Here is a 22,628-nt window from a genome sequence, read left to right as displayed (position 1 = left end):
GGTGTATATTGCGGCGGTACTTTCATCTTTTCTTCTAATGTTAAAGCTTTTTTTTCCCCGACGCAGGAGTTTCACCAGCGGGAGCCTTTTTTTTTTTTTTTTTTTGATCTCTTGTTTACTGGAGTAATCATGTGTTTTCATTGCAAGAGAGTTTACACAGAAGTACAGCCCTTATATTGATGAGCTACAGTGCACATACTGAAGTCCATGGTGTCCAAAGGTGTTTATGTGATGCATATAATCGATATGAGTTGACTAAAGAAATGACAGTATTTATTGACAGGTACATTCGACAACAGATCTCAGCAACTTGATTACATCATGACATCTATGAATAATCATGAGAGGCAGGATTTCTGAGTGACTACTACTAACTACTACTACTACTACTATTAAAGTGCTCAACAGCCTATGTCAGTCTCTGTATGACAAAGTATATGTGTACTAAGTTTGTCTCAATTCCAAGGTGCCATTTAGACAGGAGAGGGACACTCTCTCTCTCTCTCTCTCTCTCCTCTCTCTCCTCTCTCTCTCTCCTCTCTCTCTCTCTCTCTCTCTCTCTCTCTGGCAATAATTATGGAATCAGCGTCCTCGGAGGATGTTCATTCAGTTGTTTAATTTGTAGAAAAAAGCAGATCACAGACATGACACAAAACTAAAGTCATTTCAAATGGCAACTTTCTGGCTTTAAGAAACACTATAAGAAATCAAGAAAAAAAATTGTGGCAGTCAGTAACGGTTACTTTTTTAGACCAAGCAGAGGGAAAAAATATGGACTCACTCAGTTCTGAGGAATAAATTATGGAATCACCCTGTAAATTTTCATCCCCAAAACTAACACCTGCATCAAATCAGATCTGCTCATTAGTCTGCATCTAAAAAGGAGTGATCACACCTTGGAGAGCTGTTGCACCAAGTGGACTGACATGAATCATGGCTCCAACACGAGAGATGTCAATTAAAACAAAGGAGAGGATTATCAAACTCTTAAAAGAGGGTAAATCATCACGCAATCTTGCAAAAGATAAGTAAGTAAGAAGTAAGTAAATTTTATTTATATAGCACCTTTCACAGACAAGAGCCACAAGGTGCTTCACAACATAAAAGCACAGTACACCACACAATACATCAGACAATGGCCGAGACATTTAAAAACATAACATAAGATGTTGGTTGTTCACAGTTAGCTGTGTCTAAACTCTGGACCAAATACAAACAACATGGGAAGGTTGTTAAAGGCAAACATACTGGTAGACCAAGGAAGACATCAACGCGTCAAGATAGAAAACTTAAAGCAATATGTCTCAAAAATCGAAAATGCACAACAAAACAAATGAGGAACGAATGGGAGGAAACTGGAGTCAACGTCTGTGACCGAACTGTAAGAAACTGCCTAAATGAAATGGGATTTACATACAGAAAAGCTAAACGAAAGCCATCATTAACACCTAAACAGAAAAAAACAAGGTTACAATGGGCTAAGGAAAAGCAATCATGGACTGTGGATGACTGGATGAAAGTCATATTCAGCGATGAATCTCGAATCTGCATTGGGCAAGGTGATGATGCTGGAACGTTTGTTTGGTGCCGTTCCAATGAGATTTATAAAGATGACTGCCTGAAGAGAACATGGAAATTTCCACAGTCATTGATGATATGGGGCTGCATGTCAGGTAAAGGCACTGGGGAGATGGCTGTCATTACATCATCAATAAAAGCACAAGTTTACGTTGATATTTTAGACACTTTTCTTATCCCATCAATTGAAAGGATGTTTGGGGATGATGAAATCATTTTTCAAGATGATAATGCATCTTGCCATAGAGCAAAACTTGTGAAAACATTCCTTGCAAAAAGACACATAGGGTCAGTGTCATGGCCTGCAAATAGTCCGGATCTTAATTCAATTGAAAATCTTTGGTGGAAGTTGAAGAAAATGGTCCATGACAAGGCTCCAACCTGCAAAGCTGATCTGGCAACAGCAATCAGAGAAAGTTAGAGCCAGATTGATGAAGAGTACTGTTTGTCACTCATTAAGTCCATGCCTCAGAGACTGCAAGCTGTTATAAAAGCCAGAAGTGGTGCAACAAAATACTAGTGATGTGTTGGAGCGTTCTTTTGTTTTTCATGATTCCATAATTTTTTTCCTCTCTGCTTGGTCTAAAAAAGTAACCGTTACTGACTGCCACAATTTTTTTTTCCTGATTTCTTATAGTGTTTCTTAAAGCCAGAAAGTTGCAATTTGAAATGACTTTAGTTTTGTGTCATGTCTGTGATCTGCTTTTTTTCTACAAAATTAAACAACTGAATGAACATCCTCCGAGGCCGGTGATTCCATAATTTTTGCCAGGGGTTGTAACACAGTGTAACTGTTATTGTTCACATATGTCCTGTGTGTAATTTTAAATTTTATCCAAAAAAGAAGAAAACTGTCTTTCTGATCTGTCTGACTTTTGGGCTTTTTTTTTTTTTTTTTAAGAAAGAAAATTAAAAATTACTAAACATTTCACAAGGCTTTAGTCTTAGATATTCTTTGGCTTCAAGTGCAATTGGATATAATTTATCAGCAAAATTAGATATTTATTCCTACACTTTGGGCTTTGAGCATTTTTCTGTTTCATCATATGTTGAAACAAAGAAAGTGACACAATTCAATTTTGGAGGTGATCTGGATCTGGATTCTGGATTAAGATTTAGAGAATAAGCCTGTTGTGTCTGATTGATTTGCGAAGATTAATGCTGGATTTTATGGTCGCTGATTGAGTTTTACTGGAGACGCATTACTTCTTGTGTTACTAGTTCAATAATATTTAATGATAAAACTGTCTTGTTTTTCTTAAATGCTTTTCCTGCTAAAATGTTCAGTGAAGTCATTTAATGGAGTCTTCCATGGCCTAAAATCTATTAGTAAAAATTTGGTCAAAATCGGTGCAGTAGTTTTGACGTAATCCTTAAAAGTCTACAAAGTGAAATCCTGATCCACAATCTGGATCCGTATCCATATCACCTTCAAAATTGAATGGAGTCTTCCAAGGCCTAACACCAATGTGTGGTGAAAATTTGAAAATTTTGTTTTTACATAATCCTTCAAAGCCTATATAAAGTGAAAACGTGAGTCAGAATCCGGATCCAGATCCGGATCCGGATCACCTTCAAAATTTAATGGAGTGTTCTGTGGTCTAATATCTATCTTTCGTGAAAATTTCATAAAAATCTGTGCAGTAGTTTTGACGTAATCCTGCTAACAGACAGACAAATAAACAAATGCCGATGATTTTATTGTGTCCTTGGTGGATGTAATAAAACCAACAACAGTACGTTTATCTTATTACAACACAGATTATACTTTGGTTATTGTGTTATGTAAATCACCAGCTTCCTGCCACTGCCTTATTTTGGCGGATTTCTACAGTTCGCCTCAAACAGTTGTTGTACGCTGATGACTCTGCTTTATTAGTAACTGGCAAAAATGCAGCACCTATTCAGCAAACCCTGTCCTATGAACTTGAGTCGGTTAGAGAGTGGTTAATTGACAAAAAAACTGTCTCTCCATCTTGGTAAAACTGAATCGATCCTGTTTGGATCCCAAAAAAAAAAAACAAAAAAAAAAACGACTCCGGGTAAATGACGCTGTTGACATATCATGTGCTGGCAATAAAATTGTTAGTAAATCCTGTGTAAAGTACATTGGTCTGGACTTAGAACAGACCCTATCTGGTGATTTGATATCTGATAAAGTGTTCAGCAAATCCATTGCAAAATTAAAGTTCTTACATAGACAAGATTTAATCCAAAGATTTGAATCAACATACAAAACAACTTCTTACGTCACCCTAATACAGTGTCATATAAATTATGCCAGTTCTGCTTGGTATGATGGCCTGTCCAAGCATAGCCAGGGGAGGGTACAGATTATGCAGAACAAAATTATACGTTTTCTCCTCTCTGCTCATTCTCGGACCCATATAGGTCCAGGACCAATTCAGACAGGTCGATATGTTGCCAGTGGAACTCAGAGTTCAACAGTTAAAACTTAATCATATGTTTAACATCATAAATATCCATCCATCCATCCATTTTCTTCCACTTTATCCGGAGTCGGGTCGCGGGGGCAGCAGCTCAAGCAAAGCCGCCCAGACCTCCCAATCCACACACACACCTCCCCCAGCTCCTCCGGGGGAACCCCAAGGTGTTCCCAAGCCAGCCGAGAGACGTAGTCCCTCCAGCGTTTCCTGGGTCTTCCCCGGGGCCTCCTCCTGATGGGACATACCCGGAACACCTCTCATTCCCCATGTTAAATCCTTTGGTGCTTCCGGTTTTATGTACACTTGTGCTAAACTTTTTTAACAGTCTACCAGTCAAATTAGACACTGTGATTCAAAGTCCTTATTTAAAAACAGGGTTAAACACTTTTTATTTTGCAAAATGTCCCAACTAGACAATAGTATCCATGTTTATTTAATACATTTTTATACTGTAATATCTTACGCATGTTTGCATTTTATACGAATAAAAAAATCAATCAACACATACATACCTGGCAACCTGATATCACGCGCACACACCTGTTTTGGGGCGTGGCTAGAGGTGCGCGCAGACAGCGTCAGGTGTTTTACTCTGAACATCCAACACACGGGGCGGCACAATGATTACTTTAATATTAGCTTAAAGTTAGAAAATAGTACTTTTATTTCAGTTGGTTTCCTCACACTCTTTTTGTTGTTAATTTACCGGTTTATTTGAGCTCAGTCTCAGCGTTCTGACGCCATCATGACGAGAACACCTGCTGCCATTCTTTTATTCTTATCGCTGCTAAAAGGTAATTTACATTTATTCATGGTTTACTATGTCTGTGTTGTTTCTTTTCGGGTTTTTTTTTTTAATGCTAAGTCTTTGATAAATAAGTGACGTTTCTCTGGCAGTGGAGCATGAAGTATCAGTCACGTGACTGATTCATTTGACTGGCAGATCTTTATTTTATTTTTTTTATTTTTTTATTTCCTTCAGCAGGTCAGTTCTGTCAGTACTTATTGATCCATCATCTTTAGGGCCACTTTACACGTCTCAATTAAATATTACCTTTAAATTGTGACAGAACTGCTTCCAGTTTAGTTTAATGTAAGCTTCAGAATTATTATTATTATTGTCATTATTATATTCATTTTTAACTATAACACAAGTTTCACTTCTCCGTTTGGCTGTGTGGTAGGCAGTTTCACAGTAAGTCATTTGTTGTATGTACCTTTGTCTGTGCCACCTGTTTTTCTGGTTCTTCTACTGTGGAGTGAATTCCTTGTTTATGTAACACACACACACACACACACACACACACTCACACACACACACACTCACACATACTTTGTTTCCGTCATTTTCTCCAATGTATTCTTCCTTAACATAATCAAAATTTCCTAATTTTGTCCTCAGTCTGTGGATGGAAAACATAAAAATACCAGTAGCGGAGTGTTCCCTCTCACAGCACTAACAGACAAACAGTCTTATTTGTTATTTTCAGAGTGCGACAGGAATCACCCCGTCTGTCTGTTTGTCCCGGAGTCTCGTAAGCGCAACTCCTCTCAAACCGAAACTTGACATAATGGTGTCACACCATATGAAGAGGTACATGAAGGAAAATAATTCTGTTCCAGTGTCTTCAAGGGGAGGCAATTGAAATTTGGTGTTTAAATAGTTTATGATGATATGACACTGAAAGGTTTTTTCTTTTTTTGGGGGAAGTGCATTTTAATGAAATTTCACGCAATGCTGCCACGCCATATAAAGATGACAATGAAGGGAAATAATTATGGTCAAACACCTTCAATGAGCAGTAATTGCACTTATGTGTCTAATTAATGTATCATACTGTATCACAAAGCTCTCAATCTACTGGTCAATCTTTGTTCCTACTCTCACCTATAGTCATGAGTGTTGGGTCATGACTGACAGAACTAGATCGCAGATACAAGCAGCCGAAATTGGTTTCCTCAGGAGGGTGCCTGGTGTCTCCCTTAGAGATAGGGTGCGAAGTTTGTTCATCTGTGGGGTCTCGGAGTAAATCCGCTGCTCCTTCGCGTTGAAAGGAGCCAGCTGAGGTGGTTCGGACATCTGGTAAGGATGCTTCCTGGGCGCCTCCCTATGGAGGTGCTCCAGGCACGTCCATCTGGGAGGAAAACATGGGGAAGATCCAGGACTAGGTGGAGAGATTATATCTCCACACTGGCCTGGGAATGCCTTGGGATCCCCCAGTCAGAGGTGGTCAATGCGGCAAGGGAAAGGTAAGTTTGGGGTCCCCTGCTGGAGCTGTTGCCCCCGCGTCCCAATCCCAGATAAGCAGTTGAAGATAAGATGAGACTACATCACATTGACTTTGCAAGGGCAGCTTGTCCTAAACTGCCATATGGATTTCAAAGGAACTTCACACATTTAAGGGCTTGGATTTATCTCTTGATAAGATACACATCATGATACTTGAGTGCCGATTCGATACATCTCATAATGCGTAAGAAACGTGACTCTACAGGTATTGTCATTTGATATTACAATGTACTGTGACTTTTTGTTTGCCTTTGTTGTAACACTAGACCATAAGGAAACTGAAATAATACACTGAGTGAGACTCACTCACTCATCTTCACTCCTATTAAAGGTCATGGGGGGCTGGAGCCCATCCCATCAGTCACATGGCGTGAGGCGGGGTCTATCCTGGACAGGATGCCAGTCTGTCGCAGGGCCACATATAGAGAAACAAACACATGCACCCCTACGGACAATTTAAAGTTTTCACTTCACCTAACCTGCATGCTTTTTGATTGTGGTTGGAATCCGGAGCACCTGGAGGGAACCCACACAAACACGAGAACATTCAAACTCCACACAGAAAGCCCACAGGCACCTTTTGATTGAGTACTCAGAAAAGTAACAGTTACTTATGATGATATGACACTGAAATGTTTTTTCTTTTTTTGGGGAAGTGCATTTTAATGAAATTTCACGCAATGCTGCCACGCCATATAAAGATGACAATGAAGGGAAATAATTATGGTCAAATGCCTTCAATGAGCAGTAATTGCAGTTATGTGTCTAATTAATGTATCATACTGTATCACAAAGCTCTCAATCTACTGGTCAATCTTTGTTCCTACTCTCACCTATAGTCATGAGTGTTGGGTCATGACTGAAAGAACTAGATCGCAGATACAAGCAGCCGAAATTGGTTTCCTCAGGAGGTTGCCTGGTGTCTCCCTTAGAGATGGGGTGCAAAGTTTGGTCATCTGTGGGGGCCTCAGAGTAAATCTGCTGCTCCTTCGCGTTGAAAGGAGCCAGCTGAGGTGGTTCGGACATCTAGTAAGGATGCTTCCTGGGCGCCTCCCTAGGGAGGTGCTCCAGGCACGTCCATCTGGGAGGAAACCATGGGGAAGATCCAGGACTAGGTGGAGAGATTATATCTCCACACTGGCCTGGGAATGCCTCGGGATCCCCCAGTCAGAGGTGGTCAATGTGGCAAGGGAAAGGTAAGTTTGGGGTCCCCTGCTGGAGCTGTTGCCCCCGCATCCCATTCCCAGATAAGCAGTTGAAGATAAGATGAGACTACATCACATTGACTTTGTAAGGGCAGCTCGTCCTAAACTGCCATATGGATTTCAAAGGAACTTCACACATTTAAGGGCTTGGATTTATCTCTTGAAAAGTAACAGTTACTTTTCTGAGTACTCAATGTTAAGAGTAACCAAGTTAGATTACTAGATTACAAGTTGCCGGCAGCTACTAACGAAGTAACTGTATAAAGTAGCTTTTCAAAGTAACTGTGACAACACGGGTTATTAGTCATATTTGGTGAGTTGAGTGGGCTCCATTTTATTTCCATATGTACAATTCTTTAACATCCTTGAATCTTTCATATGATAGTTTTATGTATTTTAACGGCTGTGCTTTCTGTCGCACCTCAGTGCTTGTGTGCATTCAAGTGATCGTTCCACAGCAGGAGCGCAGCACAACCCTGTTTGCTTCTGTGATCCTCCGTTGTGACTACACTACCTCTGCAAACCTCCAAGATGTCCTGCTCACCTGGAGATACAAGTCGTTCTGCAAGGACCCGGTTCTGGAGTACTACTCCACATGTAAGAAGCAGTGCACAGCAGAGAGAGAGTAATGCAGGAAGACGCCTCATTATGCCTTTCAGATGACCTTACGATGTTAACTCCATTTCAACTGCCAGTAAAATGATAACCTGATTGCAGCATATTTGAGATGAAATCAAATAACACGTGATACCATAGTGCAGACTGTCAGCTTTAATTTAAACATAATTACCGTATATGTATGTTTGGTGAGCTTTACAAGAATTACGTTTTTAAGTGTTCGTGTGTGATCCCTTTTAGTTTAAGGGATCAAAACTAATTGGACATATGTTGCTGTGTGTTATTTCATTGACAAATAAACAAGGAAGGCTGATGCTACATATTCCTTGGCACTGGGTGCATCAAGTCATACAAAGATAAATGTGTGGAACAGTACAGTGAGTCTGCGTAGAATAGACAGTCCTCCAATACTGAATGACTGTCCGTGATGCCCCTATCACACAAGAGGCCGAATGAGCCTGAATCGCGTCTGGAGGAAAATTTGACCCACATTCGGAAGGTGTCAAGGTGCATTTGAAAACATCGGACAGCATTCTCTGAGCAGTCTAACCAGTCATGTGGCCGCCTCTTAATGTTTTGCACGTGTTCAAAATAGTCGTGGCATAGTCAAGGTGGAACCACTGTCGATGTGCCGTCTGACCGCAGTCTGACTGCATTCTAATACCCTCATCACACATACGCCGATTGAGGCGTCAGAATGACACATCCGGCCACAATCGGGAAGTATTGAGGTGCAGTCTAAAGACCAACGGACGGTAGTCTACATATTTGGTCCCATTTGCTTGGCTGTACCGAGTGTGTTGCAAATGTTCAAAACACTCTTGGCACCATCGAGATGGAACGCATAGCTGACGGTGGTGTATGTGCAGTTTTTGTGTCATCTGATCACAATCTACATATTCTGACAGCATCATAACAGCATCTGAAACAATCTGATTGTGGTTGATTGAGCTCTGAGATCGATCAGTCACACCAAAGCCTGTCGGCATGTTGTGCCATGGATGTCCACCTCCCCCGGACCCCGGCCAGGGAGGGCAAAGGAAATGTTGATATGTAATAACATGTATGTGGCACACGTTCATCATGTACAGTGAATGTGAACAGTGCATAATCAAACCAAAAGCACTGTGTGCCGCTGCACCTCTCTGTGGTCTCATGTGCAGTAATGTGTCATTGCACGTGTCAGAGCTGAACGGATCTCACCGCTGTAATATACATATTATTACTTGATCACCATCTAAACTCTGTAGGAGGTGTGACGTGGAACTGTATCGCCAGGCCACGACAACATTATTAAACATGAAACTCACCTCCAGCACAGAACCAGGACAGTGCAGAGCACACAGGATCCAAACCACAGCCTGTGGTGAAAAGCTTCTCACCTGGCTGCTGTATGCTGCAAATAACCATGGCAAAATTAAATCCCATCTGATAATCCAACTGACATCACGGTGCACAGAAATTAAAGTTCACTGGAAGGGCTGCGTCTGACGCATGGTGTGACTGCTGCAAACTTTCAGCAAAGGTGTCCAGTAGTACGCTTAGTGGCTCAAGCAGCCATTATGAACACACACACAGCTGAGTGATCATTTCAGCACCCGTGGGGCGTGCGCATGCTTAGTGGCTCATTCAGCTGTTATGAACACTTGGACACATATGGTGTGAGTCCGGTCCATACATTGGTTGTACTCCAGTGTCCAGTACCGGCAGGGACTGTGCAAAGGGAGGAGCACAGCACTCCCTTCCACTCCAGTCCCGTGTTTGCCATCCAGACATTTGGACATTGGGCAGTCTTCACCGCCTTTTATGGCCGTCTGATGGCAGTCTGTCTCATCTACCTGTTGTCTACATACGCTTTGGATGCCATCGTGCAGGTGTTGACGAGGTAGGCTGGCTGCGTTCTGACACTTCTGACCACGCCTCTTTCCCTCCCGACTGCGTCCGATGATGCCAATATTTGTCATGTCAGCCTGGTTCCTGCACATTCTTGCTATGTGTGACGGGGGCTTCTTACTGCAATCTGGTAGCTGTCCAGGTACTGTGCGTTCCACGTACATTTGTACTGCGTTCGGTAGCTCATGCACACGGCACATGCACAAATCATTTGGGGGGGGGGGGGGGGGGGGGTTGCTTCCCCAGTTCCCACAGCTTCATTGTGCATTGGAAAAGAGTCGTAAAATGAGAACATGAAGTCTCGGCTGACGTGTCCCACGTGTTTCCAGCAGAACTGAGCTTAAATTTAGTATCTCCCCAAATTTATGATGACTGAACTCGTGTTCCATTTGGTTTTAACTAATGCTTAATAGCTACAAAAGCACAAATAAATGTCCAAATATTTAGTATGTGGCGTATATAATTCTAGTTTACTTTGTCCTTTGTTTCTAGATATGATTTTAATTTTACAATGTCTCTTAAGTTCTGCGTGAACTTTAGAGAGCTTATGTTGTAGATCTCTGTCTCAAAGTACTGGTTCAGAGGCTGCACCTGGCCCATAGGTAAAACATTGTCTTACTGAAACTGTATTTGTTGTTTTAATGAAAATATAGCATGATTTTTATTTATTTATTTATTTATTTTTACAGCGTACCAGTCAGCACTACAGTTGGGACAGGACCCATCGAATGACTGCCCGGATAGTCGGCGAACCGTGCGTATAGTGATCCAAAGGAAAGGAAACAGTGAGCCTATACTTGGTGTAGACTACAGAGAGCGCAAGATATCCATCCAAAACAGTGAGTTTGTACCAACACGTTGCACCTGTACAAGTGTGGACTCGTACAATACTGTTCATGGACATTATCATTAAATCTAGTGTTTAAAAACATCAGTGAAGTAATTTTTTAGTGACAGTCATTCTTGCTTCTCAGCAGCAAAATTGAACTGAACTGAAAAGCAGGTTTAAGACGTCATTCTGACATCTATGTAACGTGACAGGCTTGCATATGTAGTCAGGTAAAGTCCGAGCAGAACAATACGGCGGCGCATCTCAGGGTTGCTGCGTGGCCTTCACCCACTTGCCTCAGTTCGGTTAACGGACTTCTTCAAACTTAGTGCACATAAACAATGTCAAATGTGTATGTGCTGTCTTTAATTCTGATGTGTGCCATTATTATGGTAAACAAGTAATAATTGTGGACTAATAGGTAACTGGAGTATAAACATAATTTCTCCATTGTGAGATCAATAAAGTATATCTCATCTCAATACACCTGTGATCAGGTCACCGCCGGTGATGGTGCCATGTCTCTTTGTGGATGACATAGTGCTGTTAATGCCTGGTTCAGGCGGCAGGATTTTAAAATTATCTGTAGGTTTCCAAAACCTGAGCGACCACACACATGGAGATTAAAAAAAAATCATAGATCTGACAGGTTTGGTCATAGAGTGTAGTGTTCAGCTACACGGTGAAGTCAACACACCACAAACAAACAGATTTCACACATGAACATTCCCAGGTCAGACAGGAAATCTTGCAAAATCTCTTGAGATTAAACGTGACTTCAGAGTAAACAGACGGAGATAATTTGTGGACTGTTTAAAACAAAGGGAAAAAAATGATACAAAAAGAAAAGAAAATTACTGCTCATTTTTATCTGGGTGAATTCCACAATAAATATTTTCTTTTCCTTTTAACGCAGTCTTCAGGAATATGTGCGTGTGCTAATGCATGAGGTTTTGAAATTACCAGAGGTTACCTTTGACCTTGTGTAATGCATGTGTGGGGAATGTTTTTCATCCAGATTTTATTCGGCAGTGGACAGATTTTCAAATGAAATGGTCTTCTATCCAACAAGATAATTATTAAAGGGGTCTTATTGTGCAAAATCAGTATTTTGTAAATCCGTTACATTTCACGTTTGTTATTTAATGTTCAACATCTCTAAAGTCACACAGTGTTTTCATAGATATTCTCTTGATTTAAACAGAAATTGACTGACTCAGCTTGTTTAGCACCTCTGTGACATGTAACAAATAGCCTATCTCGTCATATCCTCACCCCCCCCCCCCCCCCCCCCCCACACACACACACACTTTCTCAATAGCTCAGGAATACAGCTGTATTCCAAAATCACAAAAAAAACCTTTATATGGAAAGTGAAATTGCTACATCACACACTGTACCATCTTCAACCACATTTTGGAGTGCAGCAATAATCATGCTCATTATTATTATGATGGTTCATAGACTGCATCTTAAAATATTTCTATAATTGTTTTCAAGAGTGAATTTCTATGTTTCTGAGAGCCTGTATATGTGGGGTTTTTTTCTGGTTTGAGGGGTGACATTTAAAAAAAATCCTAGGATTAATTCAGACTAATTGCAAGCCTTGTAATTAATTAGGTTATTCTTTAATCACCTGTAGCACTACTAATTGCTCATTTTTGCTGTAACTCCTGAATTCCTGAAGTTTCCTTGGAAAAATGCAATTATAATTTATAATAATAATAATTTAGAATTTATTAATTTATATAGTGACAAATCACGAGTAATCACCTCAAGGCACTTCACAAACATTTAAAAGCAGAATAAAATGAAATAAGATTAAAACACAATAAAAAAAAATTTAACCATAAAAACATAAAAGAAATAAAATAAATAAAATGAATAAAAAAGACACACAATCATATAAAATACTAATGATAAAACAGGGAGAACAAATGTGTCTTGAGCCTGGCTTTAAAAGTCTCCACAGAGTCCGACTGTCGTATCAGCGCAGGCAGATCATTCCACAGAGCTGGGGCACGGTGATAAAAAGCTCTGTAACCCGCTGACTTTTTCTTCACCCTCGGGACACACAATAGTCCTGCACCCTGTGAACGCAGAGCCCTAGCCGGCACATAGGACTCAACTAGGCCGGCCAGATAGGAGGGTGCCAGTCCGTGAACAATTTTATAGGCCAATAGTAATACTTTAAAATTCGATCTCAAAGAGACCGGAAGCCAGTGAAGGGATGCCAGAACTGGCGTAATATGGTCAAACCTTCTGCTTCGTGTCAGAAGTCTGGCAGCAGCATTTTGAACCAGTTGAAGACCCCTGATGCTGGACTGTGGTAAACCCAGAAAACAAAGCATTACAACAGTCCAATCTAGAAGAAACAAAAGCATGAATCAGAGTCTCAGCATCAGCCATAGACAAGATGGGACGAATCTTTGTTATATTTCTTAGATGAAAGAAAGCAGTCCTTGTAATGTCCCTAATGTGGAGATCAAAGGACAACGTAGGATCAAAAATTACCCCAAGGTTCCTCACTTTGTCAGTATGATATATAACACATGAACCTAGGCTAAGCGCTAGCTGATCAAATTGATGCCGATGTCTTGCTGGACCAAGAACCATCATCTCAGTCTTATCAGAGTTCAAAAGTAGAAAGTTGTTAGACATCCAACGTCTCACTGCTGCGAGACAGTCCTGTAAAGATTTTATGTGGACAGGATTTCCAGCAGCTATCGGCATATACAACTGAGTGTCATCAGCATAGCAATGAAAAGCAACCCCAAAACACCACAAAATGTTCCCAAGGGGTGGCATATACAGGGGAAAAAAGCAGGGGACCCAGAACGGATCCCTGCGGAACCCCAAACTTCATTAGAGGTAGTGTCGCTGCAAAAAACACAGGGGAACAACCAGACAGATGAGACGTCAACCACACGAGTAGTTCTAGTAATCCCGAAACAGTTTTCTAGCCTATCAAGTAGAATATGATGATCAACGGTGTCAAACACAGCACTGAGATCCAGCAACACCAATACTGTAGTAGTATCCGAGTCCATTGCTCGCAGAACATCATTAACTACTTTAATAAGTGCTGTTTCTGTGGAGTGATGTTTTCTAAAAGCAGGCTGAAGTGGCTCAAAAAGGTCATTCTCAGTAAGATAGTCCACAAGCTGCCGTGAAACCACCTTTTCCAGAATTTTAGAGCAGAATGATAGATTTGATATTGGCCTATAATTTTTCAATACACCAGGATCAAGATTAGATTTCTTGAGTAGTGGTTTAACCACTGCAGATTTAAAACAATTTGGAACAGATCCAGAGTTTAGAGAAAGGTTAACAATTTCCAGCACAGTCGGCCCAAGAATGGGCCAAAGATCCTTAAACAATTTTGTTGTTATAGGATCAAATAAACAAGTTGTGCTTTTAGTAGACATCACGAGTTTCGTCAGCACACCTAGTGAGATACTATCAAATTCCGTGAATCTAAGTAGCACCTAAGTGGTAGTCCCCAGCTCAGTAGCTGGATACAATGATTGGACCAAAGTATGCTGACATGTGCTCAACCTAATATCTTCTATTTTATTTTCTAAATAGTCCAGAAAGTCCTGTGCTGAAAAAGGAGAATGACCAACAGGTGGCTGTCCATGAATAAGAAATGCCACTGTATCAAACAAAGACTTTGAATTATGCTTGTTTTTGTTTATCAATTCACAGTAATAGGCCTGCTTCGTAGCCAATAAAGCATGCTTATAATCTAAAATAGCTTCAAGCCACAGGTGGAACACCTCTAATTTGGAAATACGCCACTTCCGTTCCAACCCTCTAGCCTTCTGCCTAAGGTCACGCAAATAACTGTTGAACCAAGGTGTCTGTGCCTTGGGAAGGCATGGCCTTAATAGAGGAGGCGCAATCTTATCAAGTGTGGTTTTTAGCACTAAATTCAGGCTATCCGCAAGACTGTCTACCGACTGAAAATTCATCAAGCTTTAAGTTAAGATTTCTGGTAGTCTCGCTTTGAGTTCAGTCAAAGTTAAAGGTTCAATACGTCGCCGTAATGATAGGCAAGGTTGTTGCTCCACTAAGTGCGGCAGCGTAATTGTAAACCTAATAAGCGAGTGGTCAGAGACCGCTGATGCAAGAGGCAGGATGTCGATATCTGTGACAGCAAGGCCACGTGCAAGAACCAAATCCAGAGTATTACCACTGATATGCGTTGAACCATGAATGAACTGCTGAAATCCTAATGCATCCATGATTTCCATAAATGATTTACCAAGGGGATCAGAGGGCTTATTTATATGAATGTTAGTCACCAATAATCAAAATGTCTGCACTAGTTGAAAGACTAGAGATGAACGCGCCAAATTCATCTAAAAAAAAAAAATCAGAGTATGGGCCAGGAGGCCTATAGACAGTGACAATATAACATAGCTGATTTCCAGTTCTATGACCTTGACAGTACTTAGCATCATGGGCATAACGGAGAATCAGATGCTCAAATGAATTATCTATGACCCCCAACAGTTACTAAAGTAAACCTGGATTTATAAATAAAAGCAACACCCCCGCCTTTCCTCACATCACGTGAAACGTGACTAAAAGTGTACGCCGGTGGGCAGGCCTCATTCAGAGGAAGGACAGCTGTGGATTTAAGCCAGGTTTCACATAATCCAATCATATCCAGGCAATGATCCACAATTAAGTCATTCACCAGCAATGACTTCAGAGACAATGATCTGATGTTAATGAGACCCAAACTAAGGATCTCGGTGGGATCAGCAGATTTTAATGAAGTCATGCGGAAGTTCAGCTCCTCAGCAGCCAGTGACGCAGCATTTTTCGGCGGCCGGAGAAGCTCAGGTGAAACACCGCGTCTGCGAGCCCGCAGACGACAGCACCGGCGTAAAAACTCCACAGCCCGGCGAGAGGCAGCAGCAGAAAGCTGCAGCAAAAACGGGCACAGCTTTAGCGGAGCCGGTCCGGTCATCGGAGAGCACAGTCCAGGAACAGGACAAATCCAGCAGCCTCTTGTGCGCAGCGCGCGCTCTCACACCCAAAAATATCATCCATCCCAGAGGATGCAAGGATCAGACCCTCTAGTCAATCAATCAATTTCAATCAATTTTATTTATATAGCGCCAAATCACAACAAACAGTTGCCCCAAGGCGCTTTATATTGTAAGGCAAGGCCATACAATAATTATGTAAAACCCCAACGGTCAAAACGACCCCCTGTGAGCAAGCACTTGGCGACAGTGGGAAGGAAAAACTCCCTTTTAACAGGAAGAAACCTCCAGCAGAACCAGGCTCAGGGAGGGGCAGTCTTCTGCTGGGGCTGAGGGAGAGAACCAGGAAAAAGATATGCTGCCTCCCATTCTACTCTTACAAACCCTAGGAACTACAAGTAAGCTTGCAGTCTGAGAGCGAAGCGCTCTATTGGGGTGATATGGTACTATGAGGTCCCTAAGATAAGATGGGACCTGATTATTCAAAACCTTATAAGTAAGAAGAAGAATTTTAAATTCTATTCTAGAATTAACAGGAAGCCAATGAAGAGAGGCCACTATGGGTGAGAGATGCTCTCTCCTTCTAGTCCCCGTTAGTACGCTAGCTGCAGCATTTTGAATTAACTGAAGGCTTTTCAGGGAACTTTTAGGACAACCTGATAATAATGAATTACAGTAGTCCAGCCTAGAGGAAATAAATGCATGAATTAGTTTTTCAGCATCACTCTGAGACAAGACCTTTCTAATTTTAGAGATATTGCGTAAATGCAAAAAAGCAGTCCTACATATTTGTTTAATATACGCTTTGAATGACATATCCTGATCAAAAATGACTCCAAGATTTCTCTCAGTATTACTAGAGGTCAGGGTAATGCCATCCAGAGTAAGGATCTGGTTAGACACCATGTTTCTAAGATTTGTGGGGCCAAGTACAATAACTTCAGTTTTATCTGAGTTTAAAAGCAGGAAATTAGAGGTCATCCATGTCTTTATGTCTGTAAGACAATCCTGCAGTTTAGCTAATTGGTGTGTCCCCTCTGGCTTCATGGATAGATAAAGCTGGGTATCATCTGCGTAACAATGAAAATTTAAGCAATGCCGTCTAATAATACTGCCTAAGGGAAGCATGTATAAAGTGAATAAAATTGGTCCTAGCACAGAACCTTGTGGAACTCCATAATTAACCTTAGTCTGTGAAGAAGATTCCCCATTTACATGAACAAATTGTAATCTATTAGATAAATATGATTCAAACCACTGCAGCGCAGTGACTTTAATACCTATGGCATGCTCTTATCTCTGTAATAAAATTTTATGGTCAACAGTATCAAAAGCAGCACTGAGGTCTAACAGAACAAGCAAAGAGATGAGTCCGCTGTCTGAGGCCATAAGAAGATCATGTGTAACCTTCACTAATGCTGTTTCTGTATTATGATGAATTCTAAAACCTGACTGAAACTCTTCAAATAGACATTCCTCTGCAGATGATCAGTTAGCTGTTTTACAACTACCCTTTCAAGAATTTTTGAGAGAAAAGGAAGGTTGGAGATTGGCCTATAATTAGCTAAGATAGCTGGGTCAAGTGATGGCTTTTTAAGTAATGGTTTAATTACTGCCACCTTAAAAGCCTGTGGTACATAGCCAACTAATAAAGATAGATTGATCATATTTAAGATCAAAGCATTAAATAATGGTAGGGCTTCCTTGAGCAGCCTGGTAGGAATGGGGTCTAATAGACATGTTGATGGTTTGGATGAAGTAACTAATAAAAATAACTCAGACAGAACAATCTGAGAGAAAGTCTAACCAAATACCGGCATCACTGAAAGCAGCCAAAGATAACGATACGTCTTTGGGATGGTTATGAGTAATTTTTTCTCTAATAGTTAAAATTTTATTAGCAAAGAAAGTCATGAAGTCATTACTAGTTAAAGTTAAAGGAATACTCGGCTCAATAGAGCTCTGACTCTTTGTCAGCCTGGCTACAGTGCTGAAAAGAAACCTGGGGTTGTTCTTATTTTCTTCAATTAGTGATGAGTAGTAAGATGTCCTAGCTTTACGGAGGGCTTTTTTATAGAGCAACAGACTCTTTTTCCAGGCTAAGTGAAGATCTTCTAAATTAGTGAGACGCCATTTCCTCTCCAACTTACAGGTTATCTGCTTTAAGCTGCGAGTTTGTGAGTTATACCACGGAGTCAGGCACTTCTGATTTAAAGCTCTCTTTTTCAGAGGAGCTACAGCATCCAAAGTTGTCTTCAATGAGGATGTAAAACTATTGACGAGATACTCTATCTCACTTTCAGAGTTTAGGTAGCTACTCTGCACTGCACTAGTGAAGGCTGCCAGGTAGAACTTAAATTTCACCAACGCACTGCTTCGCTTTCCGCGCCTTCTAAAGCGCCTCCTCCGGAGAGGAGCGCAAGGAAAACGGAGCAGGTGCAGTGGGACCTCCGCGAGCACAGGTGGCAGAGCAGGGCGGGGCTCTCCCAGCCCGGACCCAAACAACAGCAGCGGCTCATAGAGCATTAATGTCCAAGAGAGACTGACAATTATACACAAGCAAGGCAGAGATGTCCCGACAGAACACACAGAGCAAAAACACAGCTACAAATAACAAAAAACTTGACGAGCGGTAGAGACAGGACTGACGCATGCCAAACACACAGGCGCCATCTTGCCACCCACAACTAAAATTAAAATAAATTAACTGCTCGGGACAAATCGTCCCATATTGCATTGCGTGGTAGCGCGATGCAGTATGCACCTTTCTCCACTTACTCCACCCTGCCTGCACTCTCTACCACTCTCTCCATTACTTTGGACAGCTGACCCCAAGTATTTAAACTAATGTACTTTCACCACTTGTACTCCTTGTAACTGCACTATTTCACTGGGCTACCTCTCATTCACACACATGTACTCAGTCTTGCACCTACTGAATTTCATTCCCCTGCTCTCCAGAGCGTAACTCCACATTTCTAGACTTGACTCAACCTGCTCTCTACTCTTACTATAGATCACAATGTCATCTGCAAACATCATAGACCATGGAGACTCCTGTCTGATCTCATCAGTCAACCTCTCCATCACCATTGCAAACAAGAAAGGACTCAGAGCTGATCCTTGGTGTAATCCCACCTCCACCTTGAATGAGTCTGTCATTCAAACTGCGCATCTCACCGCTGTCACACTATCTTTTTACATGTCCTGCACTAGCCTCACATACTTCTCTACCACTCTAGACATCCTTATACAATACCACAACTCTTCTCTTGGCACCCTGTCATAAGCTTTCTCTAAATCCATAAACACACAGTGTAACTCTTTCTGGCCTTCTCTGTACATCTTATCAGTACTCTCAAAGCAAACATTGCATCTGTATTGCACTTTCTTGGCATGAAACCATATTGCTTCTCACAGATCTTCACCTGTTTTCTAAGCCTAGCTTCTACTACTCTTTCCCATAACTTCATGCTGTGGCTGATCAGCTTAATGCCTCTGTAGTTACTGCAGCTCTGCACATCACACTTGTTCTTAAAAATAGGAACCACCACACTTCATCTCCACCCCTCAGGCATCCTCTCACTTTTCAAGATTTTATTAAACAACCTGGATAGGAACTCCACTGTCATCTCTCCTAAACATTTTCATTCCTCCACTGGAATGTCATTTGGACCAGCAGCCTTTTCATTCTTCATCTTAGTCATAGCTGCCCTCTCTTCACCCTTACTAATCTCTTGCACTTCCTTATTTACTCTCTCTCCACATCATCCAGCATTTTCTCTCTCTCTCTCTCTCTCTCTCTCTCTCATTGTCTTCGTTCATCAGCTCCTCAAAATATTCCCTCCACCTTCTCAACACACTCTCCTTGCTTGTCAGCACTTTATCTGTATCCTCTATTATCTTAACCTACTGCAGATCCTAAATAATAAATAAATAAAAATTAGCAACAACAGAACTGGCTTTCCACTTCAGTTTTTTAAGGTGTATTTGAAGAGTATTCAATCAAACAAACACACAGCATAGAACAATATTATCCTCATTTTTCAGAATGTTCCCATTCTAGTTCAATATTCATTTGTTTCAAACTCGGTCATATTCCAATTTTTGCCTCAAGAACGCTTTTGAGTTTTATGCAAAACAAAACTTCAAATTCAGTGTTCTGAATACACAAACTTCCTGATTTTCAACTAAATAAATAATGCTGGTCAACACGATTTTTCTTGCATGGAGTTTCTCAACGGATTTTAATTTGGGTAATTTGGGGGCGCTGAATCTGAATCTGGTGTTAGTTATATTTTTGAGATATGAAAACATATACAGTAGTGTTCAGAATAATAGTAGTGCTATGTGACTAAGAAGATTAATCCAGGTTTTGAGTATATTTCTTACTGTTACATGGGAAACAAAGTACCAGTAGATTCAGTCAATTCTCACAAATCCAACAAGACCAAGCATTCATGATATACACACTCTTAAGGCTATGAAATTGGGCTATTAGTAAAAAAAAAAAAAGTAGAAAAGGGAGTGTTCACAATAATAGTAGTGTGGCATTCAGGAACAAACAGGTGTGAATCAGGTGTCCCTTATTTAAGGATTAAGCCAGCACCTATTGAACATGCTTTTCTCTTCGAAAGCCTGAGGAAAATGGGACGTTTAAGACATTCAGAAGAACAGCATAGTTTGATTAAAAAGTTGATTAGAGAGGGGAAAACTTATACGCAGGTGCAAAAAATTATAGGCTGTTCATCTACAATGATCTCCAATGCTTTAAAATGGACAAAAAAACAGAGACGTGTGGAAGAAAATGGATATAAGAATAGAAGAATAACCAGAATGGCAAAGGCTCACCCATTGATCAGCTCCAGGATGATCAAAGACAGTCTGGAGTTACCTGTAAGTGCTGTGACAGTTAGAAGACGCCTGTGTGAAGCTTATTTATTTGCAAGAATCCCCCGCAAAGTCCCTCTGTTAAATAAGACGTGCAGAAGAGGTTACAATTTGCCAAAGAACACATCAACTGGCCTAAAGAGAAATGGAGGAATATTTTGTGGACTGATGAGAGTAAAATTGTTCTTTTTGGGTCCAAGGGCCACAGACAGTTTGTGAGATGACCCCCAAACTCTGAATTCAAGCCACAGTTCACAGTGAAGACAGTGAGGCATGGTGGTGCAAGCATCATGATATGGGCATGTTTCTCCTACTATGGTGTTGGGCCTATATATCGCATACCAGGTATCATGGATCAGTTTGGATATGTCAAAATACTTGAAGAGGTCATGTTGCCTTATGCTGAAGAGGACATGCTCTTGAAATGGGTGTTTCAACAAGACAATGACCCCAAGCACACTAGTAAACCAGCAAAATCTTGGTTCCAAACCAACAAAATTAATCAATCAATCAATCAACTTTTTTCTTGTATAGCGCCAAATCACAACAAACAGTTGCCCCAAGGCGCTCCACATTGCAAGGCAAGGCCATACAATAATTATGAAACACAGTCTACGTCTAAAGCAACATAACCAAGGGATGGTCCAGGGTCACCCGATCCAGCCCTAACTATAAGCCTTAGCGAAAAGGAAAGTTTTAAGCCTAATCTTAAAAGTAGAGAGGGTATCTGTCTCCCTGATCTGAATTGGGAGCTGGTTCCACAGGAGAGGAGCCTGAAAGCTGAAGGCTCTGCCTCCCATTCTACTCTTACAAACCCTAGGAACTACAAGTAAGCCCGCAGTCTGAGAGCGAAGCGCTCTAATGGGGTAATATGGTACTACGAGGTCCCTAAGATAAGATGGGACCTGATTATTCAAAACCTTATAAGTAAGAAGAAGAATTTTAAATTCTATTCTAGCATTAACAGGAAGCCAATGAAGGGAGGCCAACACGGGTGAGATATGCTCTCTCCTGCTAGTCCCCGTCAGTACTCTAGCTGCAGCATTCTGAACCAACTGAAGGCTTTTTAGGGAACTTTTAGGACAACCTGATAATAATGAATTACAATAGTCCAGCCTAGAGGAAATAAATGCATGAATTAGTTTTTCAGCATCACTCTGAGACAAGACCTTTCTGATTTTAGAGATATTGCGTAAATGCAAAAAGGCAGTCCTACATATTTGTTTAATATGCGCTTTGAATGACATATCCTGATCAAAAATAACTCCAAGATTTCTCACAGTATTACTAGAGATCAGGGAAATGCCATCCAGAGTAACGATCTGGTTAGACACCATGCTTCTAAGATTTGTGGGGCCAAGTACAATAACTTCAGTTTTATCTGAGTTTAAAAGCAGGAAATTAGAGGTCATCCATGTCTTTATGTCTGTAATGCCTTGCAGATGTGAAGAAATCATGAAAAACTGTTGTTATACAACTAAATACTAGTTTAGTGATTCACAGGATTGCTAAAAAAGCAGTTTGAACATAATAGTTTTGATTTTGTAGCGTCAGCAGCGGATGCTACTATTATTGTGAACACCCCCTTTTCTACTTTTTTTTTTTTACTAATAGCCCAATTTCATAGCCTTAAGAGTGTGCATATCATGAAGGCTTGTTGGATTTGTGAGAATCTACTGAATCTACTGGTACCTTGTTTTCCATGTAACAATAAGAAATATACTCAAAACCTGGATTAATCTTTTTAGTCACATAGCACTACTATTATTCTGAAGACTACTGTAGGTGTACTTGACAGGGGATGGCACATCGGTCTTCCCTTTAGAGGCAGATGCAGCATCCGCAACACACGCGATTGATGAAACGTACTTGTATTAT

The 22,628-nt window shown here is 40.9% G+C and overlaps 1 protein-coding gene across 1 annotated transcript in view; it reads left to right on the top strand.

The window, feature by feature from the left end:
- The first annotated feature begins 4,586 nt into the window (after positions 1–4,586).
- Positions 4,587–22,628, top strand: part of LOC117531392 (immunoglobulin-like domain-containing receptor 1) — a 35,247-nt gene continuing 17,205 nt past the window's right edge. Inside the window, exons 1-3 of the mRNA XM_034194490.1 lie at positions 4,587–4,819; positions 7,947–8,117; positions 10,721–10,870. Coding sequence (XP_034050381.1) covers positions 4,771–4,819; positions 7,947–8,117; positions 10,721–10,870 — 370 coding nt within the window. The 5' untranslated portion in view covers positions 4,587–4,770. The remainder of the gene's footprint in view (positions 4,820–7,946; positions 8,118–10,720; positions 10,871–22,628) is intronic.

This window comes from Thalassophryne amazonica, chromosome 2 (assembly GCF_902500255.1).
Source record: "Thalassophryne amazonica chromosome 2, fThaAma1.1, whole genome shotgun sequence".
Taxonomy (NCBI): domain Eukaryota; kingdom Metazoa; phylum Chordata; class Actinopteri; order Batrachoidiformes; family Batrachoididae; genus Thalassophryne; species Thalassophryne amazonica.
Note: the sequence above shows the minus strand (reverse complement) of the source record. Positions and strands in the feature narration are given on the sequence as shown.